The sequence below is a fragment of the Fundulus heteroclitus genome, chromosome 12, assembly GCF_011125445.2.
Source record: "Fundulus heteroclitus isolate FHET01 chromosome 12, MU-UCD_Fhet_4.1, whole genome shotgun sequence".
Classification (NCBI taxonomy): Eukaryota; Metazoa; Chordata; class Actinopteri; order Cyprinodontiformes; family Fundulidae; genus Fundulus; species Fundulus heteroclitus.
The window spans coordinates 600,483-622,778 of record NC_046372.1 but is presented as its reverse complement, the minus strand read 5'-3'; the positions used below and the strand labels follow the sequence as shown (position 1 = coordinate 622,778).

General features: G+C 40.9%; 1 protein-coding gene across 3 annotated transcripts; it reads left to right on the top strand.

Annotated features, from left to right (window-relative positions):
- Positions 1 to 944: 944 nt before the first annotated feature.
- unc45b (unc-45 myosin chaperone B) lies at positions 945 to 13,186 on the top strand. 3 transcript variants are annotated; one of them, XM_021315797.2, is made up of 20 exons: positions 945 to 1,092; positions 1,709 to 1,870; positions 1,970 to 2,006; positions 2,122 to 2,297; positions 3,884 to 3,973; positions 4,098 to 4,265; positions 4,355 to 4,520; positions 4,675 to 4,845; positions 4,933 to 5,104; positions 6,843 to 7,143; positions 8,573 to 8,667; positions 8,784 to 8,925; positions 9,325 to 9,465; positions 9,579 to 9,706; positions 10,782 to 10,848; positions 11,056 to 11,169; positions 11,848 to 11,963; positions 12,077 to 12,194; positions 12,298 to 12,453; positions 12,541 to 13,186. In XM_021315797.2, the coding sequence occupies exons 2-20, from the start codon at positions 1,709 to 1,711 to the stop codon at positions 12,811 to 12,813; spliced, it is 2,793 nt and encodes a 930-aa protein (XP_021171472.2). In that variant the 5' UTR covers positions 945 to 1,092; the 3' UTR covers positions 12,814 to 13,186. The 3 variants fall into 3 exon arrangements, with proteins under 3 accessions (XP_021171472.2, XP_012716791.2, XP_035999482.1); XM_012861337.3 differs by lacking the exon at positions 945 to 1,092 and adding an exon at positions 1,108 to 1,347; XM_036143589.1 differs by lacking the exon at positions 945 to 1,092 and having other exon boundaries at positions 1,679 to 1,870.
- Positions 13,187 to 22,296: the final 9,110 nt, after the last annotated feature.

Genomic DNA, 22,296 nt, shown 5'->3' with positions numbered 1-22,296 from the left:
CAAGGCCTCAGTAAATCGTCTCCCCCTGAAATGTTTGTGATGTTTGTTATAGCGATTGTACTGAAACAACAATTTCCCTCTGGGATTATTACTAAGTATTTCTGATCCTGATTCTGATAGTAGACACAGCTGCCCTGGGGCAGACTGACAGAAGTGACCTTACTGCTGTAAAATAAGTGATCTCACACTAAAACCCTGCTACAATTTTCTACTTATAGAATATCAATTAAATATAAGACTTTTAAAAACCAAAGTTAAAAATTAATAATCATCTTTATTTACCACTGCAACATTCTTACATTCCAAATAAATCTGTCTTCTCTATTTAAGCCCAGGGTGGCAATCTGTGGGATTCAAACCAGGGAACGTGCTTTAACCATTGGGCCACCACTTTCAGAGTATCAGCATATTTCAATGAAATTTACCAAATTGGAAGTAGAGACTTTGAAGACCCAACTTTAGGCCTAACTTACAGCCCCTTCCTTCTCCTAATCATACATTTATGGTTTAACTCCAGCTGGCGCTGTGGTGAGATCGTGTTCTTTCCAGAAGCTACCAGTCTCCCCCAGAGCCACAACTGTCAATCCCCCCTCCAGCGTCTCCCCCTACCCACTCTGGAACCCCCCCTCCAAGCCCATCAAGCATTTGCTGGTGAGTTCTCAGCTGTCTGCTCCCTAAATAGAACCTTATCAGGAGCAGACCAACGTTAAGGGGTCACACAAACCTGCATTACTGTGCTTCAGAACGTTTTTTCTCATTAAAGCATAAATAAAGCACAGCTTCCAACAGGACATTTCATGCAGTTTTAGAGGTTATCATTCATACCGACCTGGAATACAAAGCAGTTCTCCATAAGGTGTTGTATGTTTGAGAAAGGACCCCTCTGTGTTGTGGGTGGTCCACCTTGGCTCTGTCCCCCCTCACTGAGATACAATATAAATATAAACTGAGGCATAGGTATTGGTTAGGTTTGAAAAGACAGAAAAAAAAGCTGATAAAACTACTGAAGAATACAGGTTTATATCGTCTACGTTGGATTAAAAAGACCCTAGAAACGGAGGAGAAGATTAAACCAAGAAGCACAAGTTGAAGGTACAGTAGCATCTGCAAAGACTTTGGGTGCTTTGGACTGGCGCGTCATGTAAACGGAGGGTCCTCAGGGTGGTGAGAGCTTTAGAAAATGAGGATTATGTCTTTCAGTTAGGAGCCAGCGTTGATTGTTAGGCTCAAAGTGGTGGTTTATGATGATGCCCAAATAAGGCTTGAAGGGAGGCCATTAAAGTTGGAGGTGGCACGTGTGTGGCCATTTGCTCCTGGGTCCTCAGGTCAGGACAGTGCTTTGCAACGGTAAGAAAAATACGACACATGCATTAAATATTGTCAAGAGGAGAGATAGTGATTATCAGACCTTTAGGTTCATATGTGGTCAGCTACTGAATGAGTCTTGGATAAGTATTGCACAGATTCAGTCACTTAGTATTGATATGATCAACACATTTTAAATAAAATCGTGTAAAATATGTACATGTGATTTAACTAATTTAGCTCTTAAAAGGTGGACGTTTTAGGAAATAAGCTTTGATTTGTTACATTTTATTGACAGAAGTTGTTAAAATGCCAATAAAGGAATTATGTGACTCCTCCAGCCTCAAAACCCGACAAAACCTCACATGATTTGTTCTTTTTCTTAACTATGATTGCTTGTCAGATGGGGGATCCAAACCAGTTAAAAGATGAGGGAAACAAATACTTCCAGTCTGGCGACATCGACAAGGCCATCGAGTGCTACACCAACGCCCTCAAAGAGTGCACGGACAAAAAAGTGCAGGCTGTGATTTACAGGAACCGATCTGCATGCTACCTGAAAAAGGTACGCCGTTGGAGAAAACACGAGCGCAAAAAGAGGGAATTGAATAAACTTCAATGAAAATGTTGGGATCTTTTATTCTAATTGTTCTAATTGTTACAGGAAAGCTATGCCAACGCAGTGTCTGACGCGTCTAAAGGTAAATCCATAAACAGAGACGTTGACGGAGCATTCATGAGGCATTCAGGACAACATCTCAGCGCGAGCTACTTGTTCGAGACTTGGCATTTACTTTTTATCCTTCTGCTTCACAGCGATTGATGAGAATGCATCTGATATTAAAGCCCTGTATCGCCGCTGTCAAGCTCTGGAGAAGCTGGGAAAACTGGACATGGCCTTCAAAGATGTGCAGCGATGTGCCACCTTGGAACCAAAGAACAAGACCTTCCTTGAGACTCTCCGCAGGCTGGGAGGAGAAATCCAGGCCAAGGTATATCACTTTGTTGTGCACACAGAGAAGAAAAGAACACATGCTTGCAATAAACCAACACATAACCTAAAAAGGCCTTGCAAATGTATTTATACCCTCAGAAACATTTATATTTTTTGTAAGAAAAATAACTGAAGCTCACAAGTCCCAATGTGTGGGCTTCAAGAAGAAGCTCTGGCGAGATGAGACTAAAATGTAACTTTTTGGCCCACTAACACTGAAAACTGACACTGCAGATCACCCCAACCACACATCACCCCCTGGTAAATATGGTGATAGCTGCATCATGCTGTGGGGGATCATAGACATTATATGGGCAGACGCCCCATGGACTGGCGCTGCCTATTAGAGCTGACGTTTCAGCGTGGCCGCCATCTTTGATGGGTCTCTCATACGACCACGGTGCCTTTATTTATACAGATGAAGCTGCTTGCCCAACTAAAATAAATCATAACTCCCTGAATTTACCGGATTTTCACACTGTTTGGTCTGTTACAAAAGGCAGAGATGTGGTTATCATCTAGAACAACGTTACACATAAAAAATATGATTTCATGCTGAAATACATTGTTTTATGCTCTTTAACAGACAGGAATATGGTATATTAATGTATAAATATGTGATTTCATACTTAAATATTTTCTTTGGTATTACATATTTATAAATTAATACATTCTATATTTTAACACGTGCATACACACTTTTTTAAAGGCCTTGAAAAGTGTTCTTTAAAGTTTCCAGGTCCTTCCAGTGTCTCACACTACCCTGCTTGCAACTAGGGCTGGAGCTTAAGACCCTTGAAAACAACTGTTATCCACAGCTTCTTGCATGTGTTTGGTACTCTGTTAACTCCAGGATACTTAATATGGCAATGTGATTTAGCCATAATTTGTGTGATACAGCAACAGCAAATTAAAAAGCATAAAATTATTGTCCATCTGTTGGATTTCTGCATTGTTCTCACCAACTAAAAAGTGATCGTCAGACCAAATCTCAGCCCAAAACGGTGATCTGCACCATGAGATTTTCAGTGGTTATTGCTGGCTTTTGCAACAATGAGCTGCAGAAAATAGGGCGAAGTTACTCCCTCTGTGTTTCCTCCCATCGGCTTCTATGCCGGCCTAGAGTAGGAAAGACCCATCCAACATGGCGCCGACGCAGGGCGCGCTCCAGCACGTAATGAGGCTTCTACGTATGTCTATGGTGGGGATGCTCCAGATAGGCTCACTATTCAGTACAGAGGGATTTACACCCTCTGTACTGAATGTGGAGTCATTTTACAGCGGCCACTAAGCACACAGCCAGAGCTAGAGCTGGTTTAGAGCAAAACATTCTCACATGTGGAACGGCCTAGTCAAAGTCCAAACCTAATCCAAATCTAAACCTGTCCACCCAGGTTCATTGAGCTTGTACTATTTAGCAAGAAGATTGAAATAAAAGTATAGTAATGGAAAGAAAATGCTCAGAGGTTTCTAGTTGTGATGTTACACAACAACAAAAAAGGCATGCATACGTTTGCAAGACAGTGTGTAGGGTACATGCAGATCTGTTCCAATTCTACTCAAAGATTAATGTTGTCTCTTCAGCTCAAGACAACATTTTCCACGGATTCGAGAGTCCAGAACATGTTTGACATCCTTCTCGACGAGGAGATGGACAAAGAAAAGAAGGAAAAAGTAGGCACTTTCAGGGTATTTTGCAGGAAGGGGAACATAAACAACTCGCCCACGCATTTCTAGCCTCTGGGTGAGTAGTTCGTTTGACGTTTCGCTTGATCTGTTGTTCCCGTTTTACTCCCAGGCCGCCAACAACTTGATTGTGTTGTCGAGGGAGGACGCAGGAGCAGAGAGAATCTTCGAGAACAACGGGGTGCCTCTGCTACTGAACATGGTCGAGACGGGTAAACCAGAAATGATCCTGGCTGCAGTCTGGACGCTGTCGGGAATGTGCACCGGACACAAAGCTCGGGTACGTCAAGCTAAAAGGAGGGGAGGGGGAAAAAAGAATTACACGAGAAGCTGGAGTGCAATGAATCCGCCGTTCTGTCTTCTTAACAGGCCATGGCCATTCTCAACATGGTGGGTGTAGATAAGATATGCAGCATCATGGCGCTGGACAACGAGGAAATTGCACTGGGAGCGTGCAACCTCTTCCAGTGCATCAACGACTCCCTCACTGGTGGAGACTCAAGAGATTATGGGAAGGAAGCATCTTTAGTTTTAGGTAAGAAAAAGTGTTTCTGGGTAAGCCAAAAAGTTACAACATTCACATCAAACACTTTCTTAATCTACATCTCAAATATCTGACAGCCAACGATGGCCGTGCTATAGTTAACTTTTTTTTTGAACGCAAATAATATTTTTTACTTCTCCTACAGATGCATCTAAAGATTTGAAAACCATCCTCCTTGCCCTCCTGGAGATGATAGCCAGCAAGAAGGTGTCAGGCCACGGCAGAGACCAGGCCCTGAACCTCCTGACCAGGAACGTCCCTCGCAAAGACAAGAAGGAGAAGGACCACTCCAAGACCCTCTTCACCATCGATCACGGTGAGCCAGCTCGCTCCCAGCCTCATCCTCCGAGTCCTCTGACCGCAGCTCAGGTTTCTTGATGCCACGCGCGCCTTTGTCCTCCAGGGCTGAAGAAGATCCTGAAGGTGTGTGGTCAGGTTTCTGAGCTGCCGGACCAGCTCCCTCTGACAGAGAACTCCCAGCTGATCGCCAGCGTGCTGCTCAACAAGCTCTACGACGACCTGAAGTGTGACCCGGAGAGAGCCAACTTCAGGGAGATTTGCGACGAGTACATCAAGTATGTGTCACGATGTTGGGCCAAGTTGGTGCAAAATAACCTGACTCCGCCAGATGTATTTCGTTCCGCCTAGCTTCACTCACATACATCTGTGACATCGCCCATAGAAAGTGATTTCTCCAACCAATTTTATGGTCTGGCCAATCAGGACGCAGGGCTGGAGTTTCATAGATGTGACGTAGTGGAGACGCGACCTTGACGTGAGACTGTTTTGATAGCAATGGCGGCTCGTCGAGGAAGCAAGCGTTAACATTGATGCTGCTATTTCTTCCGTGTTGTCCAATCTACCTAATATTGTTTCATTAAAAGAACATCAGAGAACGGCTATGAAGGCTTTTGTTGGTGGAAACGATGTTTTCGCCCTTCTCCCGACCGGATTTGGCAAGTTTTGTTTTCCGGGGCGCGTCCACAGCGGACGCGGATGCGCCCCGGAGCGGTTAGCGGTTAGCACGAACCATATTAGGAGGCCTTTAGTCCTCGACGCGGTTGGCCTTGGATCGACTCCGCCCCGCGGCGCTTTGCCGCCTGTCTTCCACCCTCTTTCCTGTCAGCTCACTGTCAATAAAACGCATGCCACTAGAGCCGCAAACACATAAAAAAAAAAAGTTTAGTTTTTTCCTGCGTCGCTCTCATCAGCGTCACGGGTTGTCTTCGGTGTGAGTGGTTGAAATAGCACGTCGATAAAGATGACAGACAAGTGGCTTATCCAATCATATGCAAGGATTTTTGATAAGGCCCAGCCTTCAAAAAAGGCAATTCCTATGGAGATGTCCCAGATGTATGTGAGTGGAGCTAGGCGGAACGACATACATCTGGCGGAGTCAGGTTAGGTGCAAAAAGCATTCAAATACATTCGGCTTTTGTAGCAAAAGTGTAATCTCACACTGGAAAATAAAAGAAAATCCAACTACTTATTCGATTTGGTGAAGGGGATCCTATTGGTGCTTTTTACAGAACGTCTCCTGTAGCCCTGCTGCTACTGCCTTTAATCAATAGGTTAGCGCTTAGTTGTCGCCTAACACAGTTTACATTGTCAGAATACACAGAGAGGGATCTGGGACCATTTACCCTTCCACATTCTCTCCAGATTGACTTCTTCATTATCTGTTATGCTTTCTACTTTTCCACTCATCCCAAAGGTTTTTTACAGGATCCAGGCCTAAAGCCTGAGATGGCTGTGGAAAATACAGGATTTAGTGTCTTCTGAGCAATTTTTGTGTCAATTTAGCCAAATGGCAACTTTATACACCTACTTTCAGTGTACTCATCCATCCATCTTCTGACTCGCCTATCTCCAGGCGTTCAATGGGCGAGAGGCAGGGTTCAGTGTACTCATACCGCCTAATTGCTATTTAAAATCTCCAAAGAGGTTATGATGCAAGACATTGGGGAGGAAAACAGGCCCACAGCATCACAGGTCCTCCACTTTACTTAACAGTGGACACAAAATTTCTATTCCACACATTCGTCTGTCGTTTTTACACCAAACCCACCTTGTTTGTTTGTCTGCTGCTGAAAAGTTCAATCTTACACTCAAATGACCAAGAACATGGTTCCGGTTGAAGTCCCAGTAGAGTTCAGCAAACTCCACAGGTTCGTGTTTGCCATAAAATCAATTATTGTTTTAAGATGACTCACCACAACCACAAGGATACTCATGAAGACATTTTTTAAAAAAAACAGACAGTCCAGTTCATATTTTTTCATCGCGTTCGATTTCTCACATTCTCCGCCACAGATCTAAGATTGATCCCAACAACATGGACAAGACCCTCCACGCCATCAACGCCATCTCAGGACTGCTGCAGGGTCCCTTCGATGTGGGCAACTCTCTGGTGGGACAGCAGGGCGTCATGGAGATGATGGTGGCACTGTGCAGCTCCGAGCGGGACGTGGACCAGATGGTGGCCGTCGAGGCTCTGATCCACGCCTCCACCAAGATGAGCCGCGCCAGCTTCTTCATCACCAACGGCGTCTCGCTGCTTAAGGACATCTACAAGAAGACGAAGAACGAGAAGATTAAAATCCGTGCCCTGGTGGTGAGTGCACGGAGATCAGAGTAGGGTCAACTTTTACAGAGCCTTGGCACTTTACAACCACAAATGGCAGGGTAATAGGAATTTATGTAATGGGGGAAAACACAAAACCCTTATTTGTGAAGTCAAAGGAAAAGTGATGCATTTATTTCATTTTTCATTTTTTTTTACAACTGAAAAGTGTTCAAAAGGGCTGAAATACTACTTGTTCACGCTACAAATGTCCCCTTTCTGGAAGAGTGGAAGGTAGAAAGTTTTACTTCTTGTGGCTTTACTTTTCAATTTGCCTCGATCCATGTGGGGAATACTACGGAGCCCCCAAAGGGACATGGAGGGAAAAAAAACTATTGCGAGATCTCGCAAAAGGTTTTCCTACGTCAGCGAACCAGAAGTAAAACAAATGACCTGATCCACACTCATTACTGGTTAGTCACCACATAGTTGTTTGCCAATCGCTATTAAATAGAAAAAGAAGTTGTAAACAGACACAAAACAATGGAGGCGAAACACGTCATCCATGGGAGAAGTTTATTGATTTCTATTTTAGTACTGGCCTGACATATAAAGACATTAAATCCGTACTTGGCTGCAGACATGGACTTGACATTAGTGAGAGACATTTTAAAAGATTAAAAGAAAAAGTTTTCCTACGTCGGTGAACCGGACGTAAAACAGACACACAACAGCGGAGGTGCAAAGTAAAAAGGATAAAACCATAGACATGATATAAGAGTAGACCCCGCACTGACTGTTGCGGTGTAGGAATTACGGCCGCCATCTTGGGGCAGTCGACCTGCTACCCTAACCTGCTGATTCAAGTTGAACACACTAATGATACCTCAGCACTGGGCGGCGTATTTTTGTTTAAATCGACGGACTATTGACATCAGGGCTCGAGGGCTAACTTTTCACAAGTAAGATTAAAAGATATCGTTTATATTATAATGTTATTTTTCTAAGACAGAGAGATACAGGTCTACACGTCCAAGTTTTTGTGACTTAGTCTCTCCAAACTTGCATCTACTCCGTGAAGGCATCAGACCTTGAGACATTGGTGAATAATATATTCACCAATGAATATATTATTCAAAATATATATATATATATATATATTGAATATATTATATATATATATATATATATATATATATATATATATATATATATATATATATATATATATATATATGACGTAGGAAAACCTTTTGCGAGATCTCGCAAAAACATTACGAGATCTCGCAATAGTTTTTTTTCCCTCCATGTCCCTTTAGGGGCTCCGTAGAATACACTTCTTTACAGGCAAAAAGTGATTTAAGGCACCACTTTCAAAATCTTAGAGCATGATTCGTTATCTCGTCTTTTCTCATCTCAATTTTCTTTATCTGATTTCTGTCTTCTCAACTGTTTATCTGTTTATCCATCTCCCCTACAGGGTCTCTGTAAACTGGGTTCAGCTGGAGGTGACGATTACAGCTTGAGACAGTTTGCTGAGGGCTCCACAGAGAAGCTGGCCAAGCAGTGCAGAAAGTCAGTACTCGCCCGCAGATTTAACACATTAGGTCTCAGAATTGGTCTTTAGAAACCAGGTGTTGTATTGCAACAACTGTAAGCATGACTCCCTTCCATGTTTTCTGCTTTGCCAGGTGGCTTTGTAATCCCCAGATTGATTCCAAAACAAGAAAGTGGGCCATTGAGGGTCTCGCGTATCTGACAAACGATGCAGATGTCAAAGATGACTTTGTGGAAGATGAGTTCGCAATGAAAGCCATGTTTGAGCTGGCAAAGGTACAGCTGTGGACTGATACATCCTGTTTCTAAACCACTGACGTGTCATTATGTTGCACTTTTTTTCATGCGTTTCCAGTGTAGCTTGGTGAAAATTAAACGTGATCTTTTAAGTTCAGGTGTTTAGACGTCAAATTATCTGTCATCACAATGATTTGACAGTATGATTTTTTTTTTTTTTTTTGGCATGTGACAAATGCTTGCTTACAATGTATGCACACTTCCTCTGTTAAACTTTGTAATAATTACATAAGCCTGCCCAGAATTTTCCACAAAGTACAAAGTGAGTTGTTCATGTATGTGGGTGGCTTTATTTTGACCCAGTTCAGAAGGGTAGCTACAAACAAAACCTATTCTCACAGAATCCTTTCCTCTGCATTTTCTCCCTCTGATTTTTAGTCTAGGGACAAGACGATCTTGTATGCAGTTGCTTGCACTCTGGTAAACTGCACCAACAGCTACGATAAGAAGGAAATCATCCCCGAGCTGGTTCAGCTGGCCAAGTTCTCCAAGCAGCATGTCCCCGAGCAACACCCCAAGGTAAACCCTTCGCAGGAAACTCAGACCGCTGGTCGTGACTCATTTAGCAAAAAAAACCATCATCTGCAACCTTACATGCATGTGCTAAGTTTGAAAACACGATCTTTCTTCAGGACAAGAAAGACTTTATTGAGAAGAGAGTAAAAAGGCTGCTGAAGGCTGGTGTCACTTCAGCTCTTGCTGTCATGGTCAAAGCAGACACCGCCATCTTGACCGATCAGACCAAGGAGATGTTGGCAAGGTAGGAAGCAAACATGTAATGCCTTTTTGAAGCTTTATTTTACTCAAAGAAAAACCCCATCTGCACATCCTGCCTATACCCCTCCTTCCCTTATCTCTCATCCTCCCACTATTTTTTTGACCATTTCTAGTTGCACTGCTGCACTCCTTTGTTAACGTACAGATACATGCTGAACTTGTCCACAGACTGTCGTGCAATGCACTAGAGGATTTTATTCTAACTGCATATGACAGAGGAATGAGGAAAGCAGGAGCAGTAGATACGTACACCCTGTGAAGAAATTCTTCAGACAAAGAAATAAAAATGGGACAAATCTTAGCACGCATTTATACTCAGCCCTCATTGGGCGATACTTTATAGAACCACATTTTGTTTCCATTACAGCGACACCATCTACTGGAACATTTCCCCATTCCTCTTTGAGAAATACCTCAGGCTCAATCTGATTGGATGGAGAACATCTGTGGACAATAACAAGTCTTGCCACAGATTCACAACTGAATTTAGGATTGGCCTTTGACTAGGCCATTCTGACATATGACTTTGCTTTGATCTGAACCATCCGCTCGCAGCTCTGGCTGTATGTTTAGGGATGTTGTCTTGCCATAAGATGGACCTCTACCCCAGTCTAGTGAGGCTTCGGGCCCTTCAGTGTGATTTCCCCGTATTTAGCTCCATCCATCTCCCCCTTAAATCTGTCCATCTTCCCTGTCCCCGCCTGTCCTCACAGCACAATGGTGCTGCTGCTATGTTTCACTCTGGGGAAGATATGCAGTATTAGTTGGCTCTGTGCATTACTAATGTACTAGGTGTCCAGATCATTGATTTTTCTTAAGGTGTTTGGAAGTCAAGAGCTGAATACGTCGTTTGCACACCACACTTTTCAGATGTTTATTTGCCACATTTATTTTAACCATGTGTCATTTTTCTTTTACTTCACAACCATGCACTACTTTGTGTTCATTTTCTAATATAAAGTCAACTGAAGTTGTCTGTAAAGAGGTAATGTGGGGACTTTTACAAGGCACCTCCATGAATGTTTAACTATGAATTTATTTTCTCACTAAATCTGTAGGGTTTTCTTGGCGCTGGCAGAGGATCCCAAAGATCGTGGTACGATAGTGGCCCAGGGAGGGGGGAAGGTGAGTCATATGCTCACCACAGATGAGATGAGCAAACGTTCACAAAGGGCGTTTGTGTTATGTACATTTCCGTACATAAACATGTGAAACTGCTTTTGCTCATGCAAATCTTTTTTTTTTCTCATTATTATTTGCAAAACCACTAAGGGTCTCTTACTTGTTGTTGCTCTTGAGCATTTATTCATTTTAACGTCTCATGACCCCCAGGCTCTGATACCTCTTGCCCTTGAAGGTACAGAAAAGGGAAAAGTGAAAGCAAGCTACGCTCTCGCCAAAATAGCATCCGTCTCCAACCCAGAGATTGCCTTCCCTGGAGAGAGGGTAAGACTCTAAACCAGTGGTGTCCAAACATTTCGGCTATTGGGGGGAAACTGTTACACTGAAAGCACTTGAGGGCCAGAAAAGGAATAAAAATAAATAACCAAAATTAATAACACTGGCCAACAAAATGTGATCATTTTAAGAAAAGATATTAAATTGTATTTAGCCTATTTTATTAAATGTATTCTAATCAGATTTTAATGGACAAAAGTCTGCGTTTGAGTAAATTGTGTGCTTATTAAAAGACAAATGTTTTGTTTTGTACCAAACATTCAATTCTAAGATTTGAACTTGTCTATAATGGATTTACTCTAATAAAAAATAAATAGTGTCCATCTGCAAAAAGCCACCAGCGCTGGTCGGCCAAATTTTTCTTGAAATTCAGTTGGAGGGCCACACAAAATCAGCGCCGGGGCCACAAATGGCCCCCAGGCCACACTTTGGACACCCCTGATCCAAACTATGGATAATTTCTTTATTGTCACCAAGTCCATTCCTCCTTCTCTCTCATACCCTCTCATTGTTTTTTTTTTATTTCATAGGGAAAGAGTTTAGTTGATTTGCTTATCATTGTAATCATTTACCCTGTTTTTCTTCATCTTGATGAATTTCATCTGCACAGTAGAAGCGGTTCTCATTTGTACGGCTAGTTTGATCTTTGACTCTTCTTGCTGACAGGTATATGAAGTGATACGACCTTTAGTCAGCCTGCTGCACACAGACAAAGAGGGAGCAGAAAACTACGAGGCTCTCAGAGGCCTCACCAACTTGGCTGGATTCAGTGAAAAACTCAGGTAACATTTCAAATGTCCTGTTAATTTGTGGTTGCATCACATAAAGACGAGATTAAGAAATCAATCACTTAGCAAAAGTGACTCAAGTATATTTTCTAATGCTAAAATTGAAGGACAAAAATGGTGAAAGAGAAAGCTTTGCCGGAGATCGAGAACCACATGTTTGAAGAGAATGAAAGGATCCGACTGGCTGCCACTGAATGCATGTGCAACCTTGTAACATGCAAAGAGGTGAGAACAGATAACAAAACACTGTGAATCTATTCATAGATGGCAAAATGTGGACGAACAACAGTTTGGGGGGCGATAAAAAACTCAATCCTGTGTGCTGTAGGTACAAGCTCGTTACCTTGAGGACGGCAACGATAAGCTAAAGTTGCTGATACTGCTTTGCGGAGAAGATGATGAAAAACTTCAGATAGCTGCAGCCGGAGGTCTGGCCATGATCACTGCTTCTGAGAAAAAGCTTTGCACCAAAATGACCCGTGTGGTACGTACAACTTTTATTTTTTTGGTCTGATTTATCGAACAATTGACGTGTCAGACACTGACTCGCTGCCCATTTCCTCTCAAACAGACAGCACAGTGGCTGGAGATCCTGCAGAGGTTGTGTCTCCACACCAACCCCAGTATCCAGCACCGCGGCCTGGTGATCGTCTACAACATGCTCAACTCTGACGACGCCGAGCTGGCCAAGAAGCTGATCGAGAGCGAAATGCTGGAAATCCTTAGTGTGATCGGCAAAGCAGAGGACAATCCCAAGAGGCAGAATCCCATCGACGTGGCGCGCACATGTCTGGTCAAGGCCATGGATCTGGGCCTCATCAAACCCTTCACCAGTCCTTCCTAAGCGGCCGAAAACAGCCCAAACTACAGCAAAGGACATTTTAGTTCCCGACATATTATTATTTCCTTTGTTGAAAAGGGATTTTTTTATTCAAATAGTATTCAAGAATTCATCAATCTGTTGATAAATATTTAAATACGATCCCTCCAAAATACAACGGTATTGTTTTTCTAGGAATATTTTTTTTAAGTGGCGTACAGAGAAACAGTTTTCCAGTGCAGCTTCTTTTCTTACACTTGTGTGAATTTGTGGTTGGTGAAGTGCTGATTGTGCTGATTTGCAACTGGGCTTTTGTCTTTTTTTTAATTTATTTTATATTTTAAGTTTCACATCTGTTTCAGCGCATATGAAATAAACAGCATCTTCAGGTCTGTGATTCTTTTTCTGTTGTTGTTGCAATTTGCCTGCATTAAACAATTTAATAACCCAACTAAACAAACTAAAAAATTCACATGATTTAACTTAACAAGAAAATAAATCTAGTCCAACTAGGGAAAAGTAATAGCTCCCCCTTAAATCATGAGTGACTGATAAAATTTCAGAATGCTGAGCTCAAATTGACTCGCCGCCACTAGAGCAGATTCCTGCCGATCTTTCATACAACATGTCTAACAACATGAAGTCAGCTAAAAGATCTAAAAAAAATAACAATACGCCAATGTCTGATCTATTCATATACCCATTCATTCGTATATGATGTCTATGGTTGTCAACCGTAACTGTAAAACAGTTACAGTCATAGACATAATAAAAGAGCAGACCCCACATTGACTGTCGCGGTGCAGGAATTACGGTCGCCATCTTGGGGCGGTTGACCTGCTACCATAACATGCTGATTCAAGCTGAACACACTAATGATGCCTCAGCACTGCAAAGATATTGGTTATATTTTTGATTAGAATGTGATTTTTGTAATATTAGGAAGAGAGAATGCTTTGTGACTTAGTCTCTCCAAAATTGCATCTGCAATTATATATATATATACTGGGTGCGATTTGCTGGGGGGGATGTGATGTCTCTCTCTGATTGTGATGTCCCCCCCCCCCCCCCCCCCCCACTGGTCATTCATGTTTTATCCCTGGGGGGGATACATTCCTCCCCCTTCTGATCTGAATAAGTAATATTATCAGGGGTTTAATGTTCTCCATCGCTGTGAGGGACTTTCGTCATTTGGAAAATGAGCGCAAAATGTTCCGTGTAGACTTTTTATTCAAATGGTAAATGGACTGAACTTATATAGCGCTTTTCCAGTCATGCTGACCACCCAAAGCGCTGTACACTATAGCCACATTCACCCAGTCGCTCTCTCTAACACGCACACATTTATACACGAGACACAGCTCGGTAGGCAACTTGGGGTTAAGTGCCTTGCCCAGGGGCACATCGACATGTGGCAAGGGGAAGCTGGAATCGAACCCACAACCTTCTGATTGCAAGACAACTACTCAACCCATCAAGCCATAGTCGCCCATGCCCTCAAGATTTTAAACAGAAGCTGCGCTGAACCAATGAAATCTGGCAGAGCTAGGACATTAGCCAATCAGAAGGAGAGTAGGGCGGGTCTTTGCAAAGCGGAAATCTACCAGTCTGAGGCTGATCTGTGTTCAATCATTTTAACTTTTAAAAGAAAATCTCAAACTGACCACAGATGCTATGAATGAAAGTAGCGGTAGTCAAAGGTTTTCTTTGGATTTATGTAAACCAGCAGGTCAGAAAGTTCAGTGCATAAAAACAGCTGACAACAACTTCCCTCGGTAAGTGTGTCTGTCGCTGTTATGTTTTATTTAAAACTGAAAGAGTAACGCTCTAGCTCGGCTAATTTAGCATGACGCGCTTTTTTTTTAAGAAGAAGAAGGAGGGTCGGAATGTGAAACGATGTCCCGGTTTGACTGGGTCTGAAAATCATAAATATTATTCCACCTGCGCTTTCCTGTAACAAAGAAGGTCGTGGAGGGGCTGTTGAGCATCTCCAGCAGTCAATGAGCGAGAGGTGGGGACACAGAGTATATAGGATTGATTTATACTGAATGTTACAGTAGCGTTAATGTACAGGTGTGAAGAAGAAGATGTAATGATGCAAGCAGCTGTCTTTTGAATTAGCTGCAGTTTATGGAGGGTTTAGAAATTGTAAAGTGGAAAGGTGAGTGGACTGTGGACCAGTTTGGCAAAAGTGTGAAGGAAGGACTTGCTTGATGCTGCAAATATAAAAGTTAACCAGATGATGTTATGGATGTGGAAAGTGAGGAAGAGGATGGAGAGGGCTGTCCAGGATTCACCGGATTCAGAGTGACTGAAAACATAAAGCACCTTGTATTCTCTCTGAGCGCAGCTTGGTCTGACCTAAGATGGCCGCTCTGTCGGCACGCCTGCACCCGACGACAGAGCGTTGTCCTACGTTGCGGGAGACGGCAGCCTGTCTTTTTTTTTTTATTCAACAATTGCACAGTTTACATGAACATTCCTTTCCATTGAAAAAATAATACAATGTGCAGTTTCCACCATTGCGGGTGTTTTAGCAAAAAACATAAATGAAGATTTACATCATCACATTTTGCCAGGGGAGGTACAAGTTTACAAAAATATATTAAATTGTTTACACACATTCACAGTTTTTATTGCCTTTTGATTAAGAGAATACTTAATCGTGTTGACATATTGCTTGACCTCATTGTTAAAAGCAATAAAAGATGTTTTGGAATGCGCAAACTTACATTTATGAATGTAAAACTTTGCCAAGAGAATAATCAAATTAATAATGAAAGTTTCATTTGGCCTAGTTCTGTTGAGGTCATAAAAACCAAAAAGGACATCCTTCCAAAATAACTTGAAATCTTTCTAAATTTTTTCTGCAATAAAATTACAAATGTCAGACCAGAGATTTTGGACAAAAGGGCAATGCCAAAACAAATGTGTTACTGTTTCAACACTCATAGAACAGAAAGTGCACATAACATCAATGTCTTTTTTAAATTTTTTGACAATATGATCCTTAGATGGGTAAAACTTATGAATTATTTTAAATGATATTTCTTTAATTTTATTGGTCAGCAAATATCGGTTGGGTAAGATCCAGACCTTCCTCCAGTCAATGTTTTGCACAAATTTATTCCAGTATGGAACTACATATGGGACTGTAATAGAATCTGTTTTAAACAGAGATCCAATTAATTTATTGTTCTTACCATTGTTATGAGAAAAACAAATCTTACCAACTGGAGTGTCAGTCAGTAATGATAAGGTTAATTGTTGTGAGTCCAATCTTGGTTGAGTTCTATATAACATGCAAACACCTAAAGAAATTGCTCCAAAGACTTTTGCATAATCTGCAGGAGACACAGGAATTTTGTATTCTTCTAGAAACTCTTTATAAGAGTAAAGAAGACCCTCCTTGTTAAATAATTGGTCAACAAAAATAATCTTATTATTAAACCAGTAATCAATAAATAAAGATTTGTGTTTAAACAATATGTCTTTGTTGTTCCAAATGAAATATTTGTTGGGTGAAAAGTTGTGTTTGAAAATAAGATACCATGAAAGGAAGGCCTGGCGGTGAAAGGCTGACGTTTTTATCGGGACTTTATCGATATTATAATTACAGGTTAAGAAAAAGCTCAAACCACCCAGTTTTGACAGCAAGTGACATGGTATGACATTCCAAATAGAGTTAGGTTTTTAAAGAAGTGTTTCAACCAATTTATTTTAAAGGTATTATTGAGAGTACAGAAATCAATAAAGTTAATCCACCCTTTTCATAGGGATTTGCAAGAACAGACTTTTTTACATGATGAGTTCTATTTTTCCATAAGAAATGAATTAGGAGCTTGTCAATCTCAGTAATATGTTTTTTGTCCACATGGAGAGAAAGAGCTGGATACGTTAATCGTGATAAACCTTCTGCCTTAGACAGCAGGGTTCTGCCTCTGAGGGAGAGATCCCGTAAAAGCCACTGGTTCAGCTTTTTTCTGGTTTTTTTTTTAATTTTGGGGTCAAAATTCAATGAAGTTCTTTTTTTTTTTTTGGTCCTTAGTAATTGTGATACCTAAGTGAACAAGTTCACTTTTAACTGGGATATTACAAATGGAAGATTTCATGCAGTCCTTTGTAGACATGATTTCACATTTATTAATATTCAGCCTTAATCCAGAGGCCATAGAAAAATTTTCCATGGTATTTATTGCAATAGAGACTTGCTTTTCATCTTTCATCAAGAAAGAGAGTGGTATCGTCCGCCAGTTGAGATATAATAAGCTCTCTACCTAATATATCGATGCCGTTTATCTCACTCGATTTAATATGATCAGATAAAAGCTGGGCTACCAACAGAAAGAGGTAAGGGGAAGCCGGGCACCCTTGTCGGATGCCTCTAGAGACGTTGAACCTGGAAGACATACCACCTGATAGTCTGATTGAGCTATTACTATTGTTATATAGACTTATAATCACTGAGGAAAAAAAGTCACCAAATCCGAATTTTTTAAGGGACTGTAAAATAAATGGAAGTTCAACGGTGTCAAATGCTTTGTAAAAATCTACAAACAGCATGAGCCCACCATCCTCAACCAATTCTGGGTAATCCAAAATATCTAAAATGAGCCTAATGTTATTTCCTATATGCCTTTTGTTCATGGATCCTGATTTTGTTTCATCTATGATGGAGTCCAAGACAGAACATAATCTTTTAGCCAATATGAGAGCTAAAATTTTATAGTCGTTGTTGAGTAAACAGATTGGGCTCCATGTTAACTAGAAATAATTTATCCTTGTTTGGTTTAGGAATTAGAACTGTTATTCCCTGGGTCAGAGAGGTGGGAAGGCATTTGTTTTCAATGGATTCTATGAAGACTTTCAATAAGAAAGGGGACAGTTCAGTAATAAAAGATTTATAAAATTCTGAGGATAGCCCATCACACCACGGCGATTTGTTATTTTTTAGTTAGTTTATTGCTTGCTGTACTTCTTCAAGTGATATAGGCATGTCACATTGCTCTCTATCAGTTTCGCTTATCATCTTCACTGACAGGGAGTTTAAAAAAATTATCAGACGCCGTGGGGCTAAATTGAGAGCTATATAAGTCCTTATAAAATTTTGAACAAAACTGAGATTTTGCGATGATCTTCAGTGATGACTCTATTAATATTTAACTTACTAATACTGTTGTTGGTGGAACGAGATTTCTCTAGACTAAAAAAATAACGAGAGTTTTGTTCTCCTTCTTCTAACCACTTAGAGCGAGACCTGATAAAGGCACCCTTTGCTTTTTGCTGATACATTTCATCAAGTTTGATTTGTGAGTAGGATAACTGTTCTTTTTCCTCCTTTGTCAGGGAGTCAAAATCTTTGCAGGATAATTTTGTTATAATAGAGATAATCTTTAATTCTTCCGCTTTCCCGGCTTTGACTGTTTCAGCACCAAACTTTCTTAAATACTTTCCTATCTTATGTTTGAGCAGATCCCAATTGATACCAAAACAGTTTTCTTTATTTGCTTTAGACCAATAAAGTGAAATCATGTCCCTAAACTTTTATTGGACTACCTCATTCTGCAGTGCAGAACAATTAAGCTTCCAATAGCTTGAGCGTGTGGCTGAAGTATAACCAGCTGAAGTATTAATAGATATGCATATGGCTTTATGATCAGTTAAGGGAGTAGGGCAGATACTAACAACATAATCCTTATTTAAACTGTCAGATATGAGCCAATAGTCGAGTCGTGATTGCCTAGAGCCTGATTTATTGCTCCAGGTGTAAAATCTGCTATTAGGATTCTTCTCTCTCCATATATCTTTGAGTTTAAATCTTCTTATGAAGTCAGTCAAGTATGAGTCTGAGCTATTATGAATTGAAGGGGGAGTTTTATCAATAGACCCGTCTAGAATAATGTTAAAATCGCCTCCTAACACTATAAATGCATTTGGGAATCTAATCAACCAACCTGTGAGAATGTTTTCAATTGACAACAAAAGGTTAGACGACGGCAGCCTGTCTCCCGCAGGCTGTTGGCTGTGCGTGACGTCACTGACTGACTGCGGTCAGTGACCTCGAATATTTTTTGTTCCTGTTTTCTCGCTGTTGTCCCCCAGCTCTCAACCTTCACAGCTCTCGTTTGTGTTTTAATTGTCATCATCACTCCGTCTGTTCCTCGTGCTTTCTCTGTCTCGTTTAAGCTGTTTATTTCCGTGTCCACTTCGCAGGTTTATGGAGGACCAAGTCTTCCATATCTAAAAATAAATACAGAAATAAATAAATGCTCAATAAATAAATAAGCATACAATTAATTGCCACCAAATTAATAAATGTAGGTAGAAATTAAATTATACAGTGAGACATAAATGTATATATCTCTTTTAATTAGCTTATTTATTTATTTGCCTTTGTAATAATTACCTTATTTATTTATTGTACGTTATAATCTTCAACTTTATTTATTAATTACTTATATTTTTTAAGTATTTATTTATGTGCATGTTATAATATTTTTGTCTGTTTTATTCTTCCTTTGTATTTTTTACCCTATATATTTCTGTGATGCTATTTATTTCTGCCTGTCCTTTTTACATTTCTGCCTGTCCTTTTTACATTTCTGTATGCATTTCTGCCTCATTATGCAAATGAGGAGGGGCTGTGTCTTAAGGGCTCAGCTTCTTCCCATTGGTTGGTTAGCATTTTACTGCATCGGTCAAATCTACATGGCTTTTCCCCGCACTAAAGCATTGTTAAGTAATGTCAAACTCAGCAGGCAGACGTTCAGTGTCCGACCTCTTAAGGAAAGCTGCTAATAGACTGGAAGAATTAGAACGCTGTACATTTGGGATCTGAATGTTTTTTATGGTTTCAGATTCGGCTTTTACAGATCAATAACTCATCGGCGGATGATTTATTCTACAAAACAGACACCTCTCCGCAACCTCAGCAAGGCAGACACTGAGCTACAACCATAGTTTCCTCAAAACGAGTCTCCCATCGCGCTGGGTGAATTACATTGGACCCTATGCAGAGCTCGCTTGATAAGAAAATACTGTCGTTGATTATAAAAGGCACAATATGAATTATCAGATTCACATCCAGGCAATAAAAAACACTACAGATTATCATTATTCTATCAGTGTTGGTCTAATTTGCACCGAGAGTGCTTGGTTCAAAAGTTTTTTGACAGTCTCTAACTGCACCACCGCGTGTGGGAGGAGGGAGCAGCTAAGAGACGCTGGCCGAAATCGGAGTTCCTCAATCGGATTAACCATGAGCTAGATCCCGCTGACTCCGTGGAGCTTGAATGTCCAATATCCAAATTCAAACCAACTTCACCGCGGTGCTGGATCATGCTTAAAGACGCAGCATGAACCCCAAGTGTTGCAGCTGAGGGGAAATGTTGGATCGGCTTGATGAAACTCCGCCTCCTTCACAAATTAGACCAACACTGATAGAATAATGATAATCTGTAGTGCTTTTTATTGCCTGGATGTGAATCTGATAATTCATATTGTGCCTTTTATAATCAACGACAGTATTTTCTTATCAAGCGAGCTCTGCATAGGGTCCAATGTAATTCACCCAGCGCGATGGGAGACTCGTTTTGAGGAAACTATGGTTGTAGCTCAGTGTCTGCCTTGCTGTGGTTGCGGAGAGGTGTCTGTTTTGTAGAATAAATCATCCGCCGATGAGTTGTTGATCTGGAAAAACCGAATCTGAAACCATAAAAAACATTCAGATCCCAAATGTACAGCGTTCTAATTCTTCCAGTCTATTAGCAGCTTTCCTTAAGAGGTCGGACACTGAACGTCTGCCTGATGAGTTTGACATTACTTAACAATGCTTTAGTGCGGGGAAAATCCATGTAGATTTGACCGATGCAGTAAAATGCTAACCAACCAATGGGAAGAAGCTGAGCCCTTAAGACACAGCCCCTCCTCATTTGCATAATGAGGCAGAAATGCATACAGAAATGTAAAAAGGACAGGCAGAAATGTAAAAAGGACAGGCAGAAATAAATAGCATCACAGAAATATATAGGGTAAAAAAATACAAAGGAAGAATAAAACAGACAAAAATATTATAACATGCACATAAATAAATACTTAAAAAATATAAGTAATTAATAAATAAAGTTGAAGATTATAACGTACAATAAATAAATAAGGTAATTATTACAAAGGCAAATAAATAAATAAGCTAATTAAAAGAGATATATACATTTATGTCTCACTGTATAATTTAATTTCTACCTACATTTATTAATTTGGTGGCAATTAATTGTATGCTTATTTATTTATTGAGCATTTATTTATTTCTGTATTTATTTTTAGATATGGAAGACTTGGTCCTCCATACAGGTTTACCCAGTTCTGTCGTAAAAGTGCTTTACGTAGTACCTGCCTGGTGCTTTTATTTTGAAGTCCTGTCCTGCCGTCAGTCGTTAAACAATCTGACAGCGAGACTTCAGTCATACCTGCTTTGGACCTGCTTGCTTTGGAGGCTGCTCAAGTGTCCAGGTAGGGGAATTTGTAACATTGTAGGCTAATATTCAGGTCAAAAATGTAGCTATAACTCACAGGTTTTCGTGAAAGATAGAAAGGAAGAAATTTTCTGTAAACTTGATTGTTCAGTTAAGGCGCTTGGAATGTCAATATTATGGGGCGGGAGGCTGCAGCGTTCCGCTTGATGGGCACGACGACACACGGGGAGCGACGTAGCTCCCTCTCCATCTATTTCCTATGGGATTTGTGCGATGAGGCAACCATCGCCTGAACTCCTCCAGCTAAGCGACCGGCGAAATCCGCGCGTGTGAAATCCTAACCTGTATGGCAAGCCGATGCAATAAACCTGCTCCATGTGAACGTGGACACGCTGGTTTGCGACGCACAAGAAAGTTGAAAAGTGCCGCCGCAAATTTGCACTATACCTACAACCATTGGTCTGGATCAGCCGCGACTTGCGCCCCTTACAGTGTTGTTTCAGTGTCTCTGTAATATAGGACGGACCTGATTGTGTTTTTCTTTTGTAGAGTAAACGTGAAAGCAAGATTTCAGTCAATTCCTCAAATATCTCCCGACTTGTCATCCTCGTCAGCCACGGGCCGTTTTAAAAATACTGAGCTACCTCTAATTTCATAACCAATACATTTTCTGGGGGAAAAAAGTGAGTCAACAGCGCGACTTGAAACGCGTCCTATTCATTTGAAAGTCAACCGTCGCTGCCGCGTCACGTGTAGCTTCTCTCAATAAGTAATTAATGCCTCAGCGACAGAACACGGCCTAACTTATATATGTATATAGATAGATATATATAGCTTTCTTACATCAGAAGACATCACGCTTCTAAACCACAGACCTCTGCAGTAGCAGCGGCAGATGTGTTTCCTCCTCTCCCGTGCGTGTGCACAATGTCGACCCTCTGGCGACATTTCAACTTGTCGCCAGAGAGGGCAGACGTTGTGCACATGCTGGAATTTACGCTATGCTCATTTAAAATAAGAAAAAAAAAAGTTTTAT

Coding starts and splice junctions, on each gene's coding strand:
- unc45b (XM_036143589.1), top strand. CDS start 1,694: ATGATTGCTTGTCAGATGGGGGATCCAAACCAGTTAAAAGATGAGGGA. Junction 4,846..4,932: donor CCTCTTCACCATCGATCACG/GTGAGCCAGCTC, acceptor TTTGTCCTCCAG/GGCTGAAGAAGATCCTGAAG. Junction 8,668..8,783: donor CTGGCCAAGCAGTGCAGAAA/GTCAGTACTCGC, acceptor CTGCTTTGCCAG/GTGGCTTTGTAATCCCCAGA.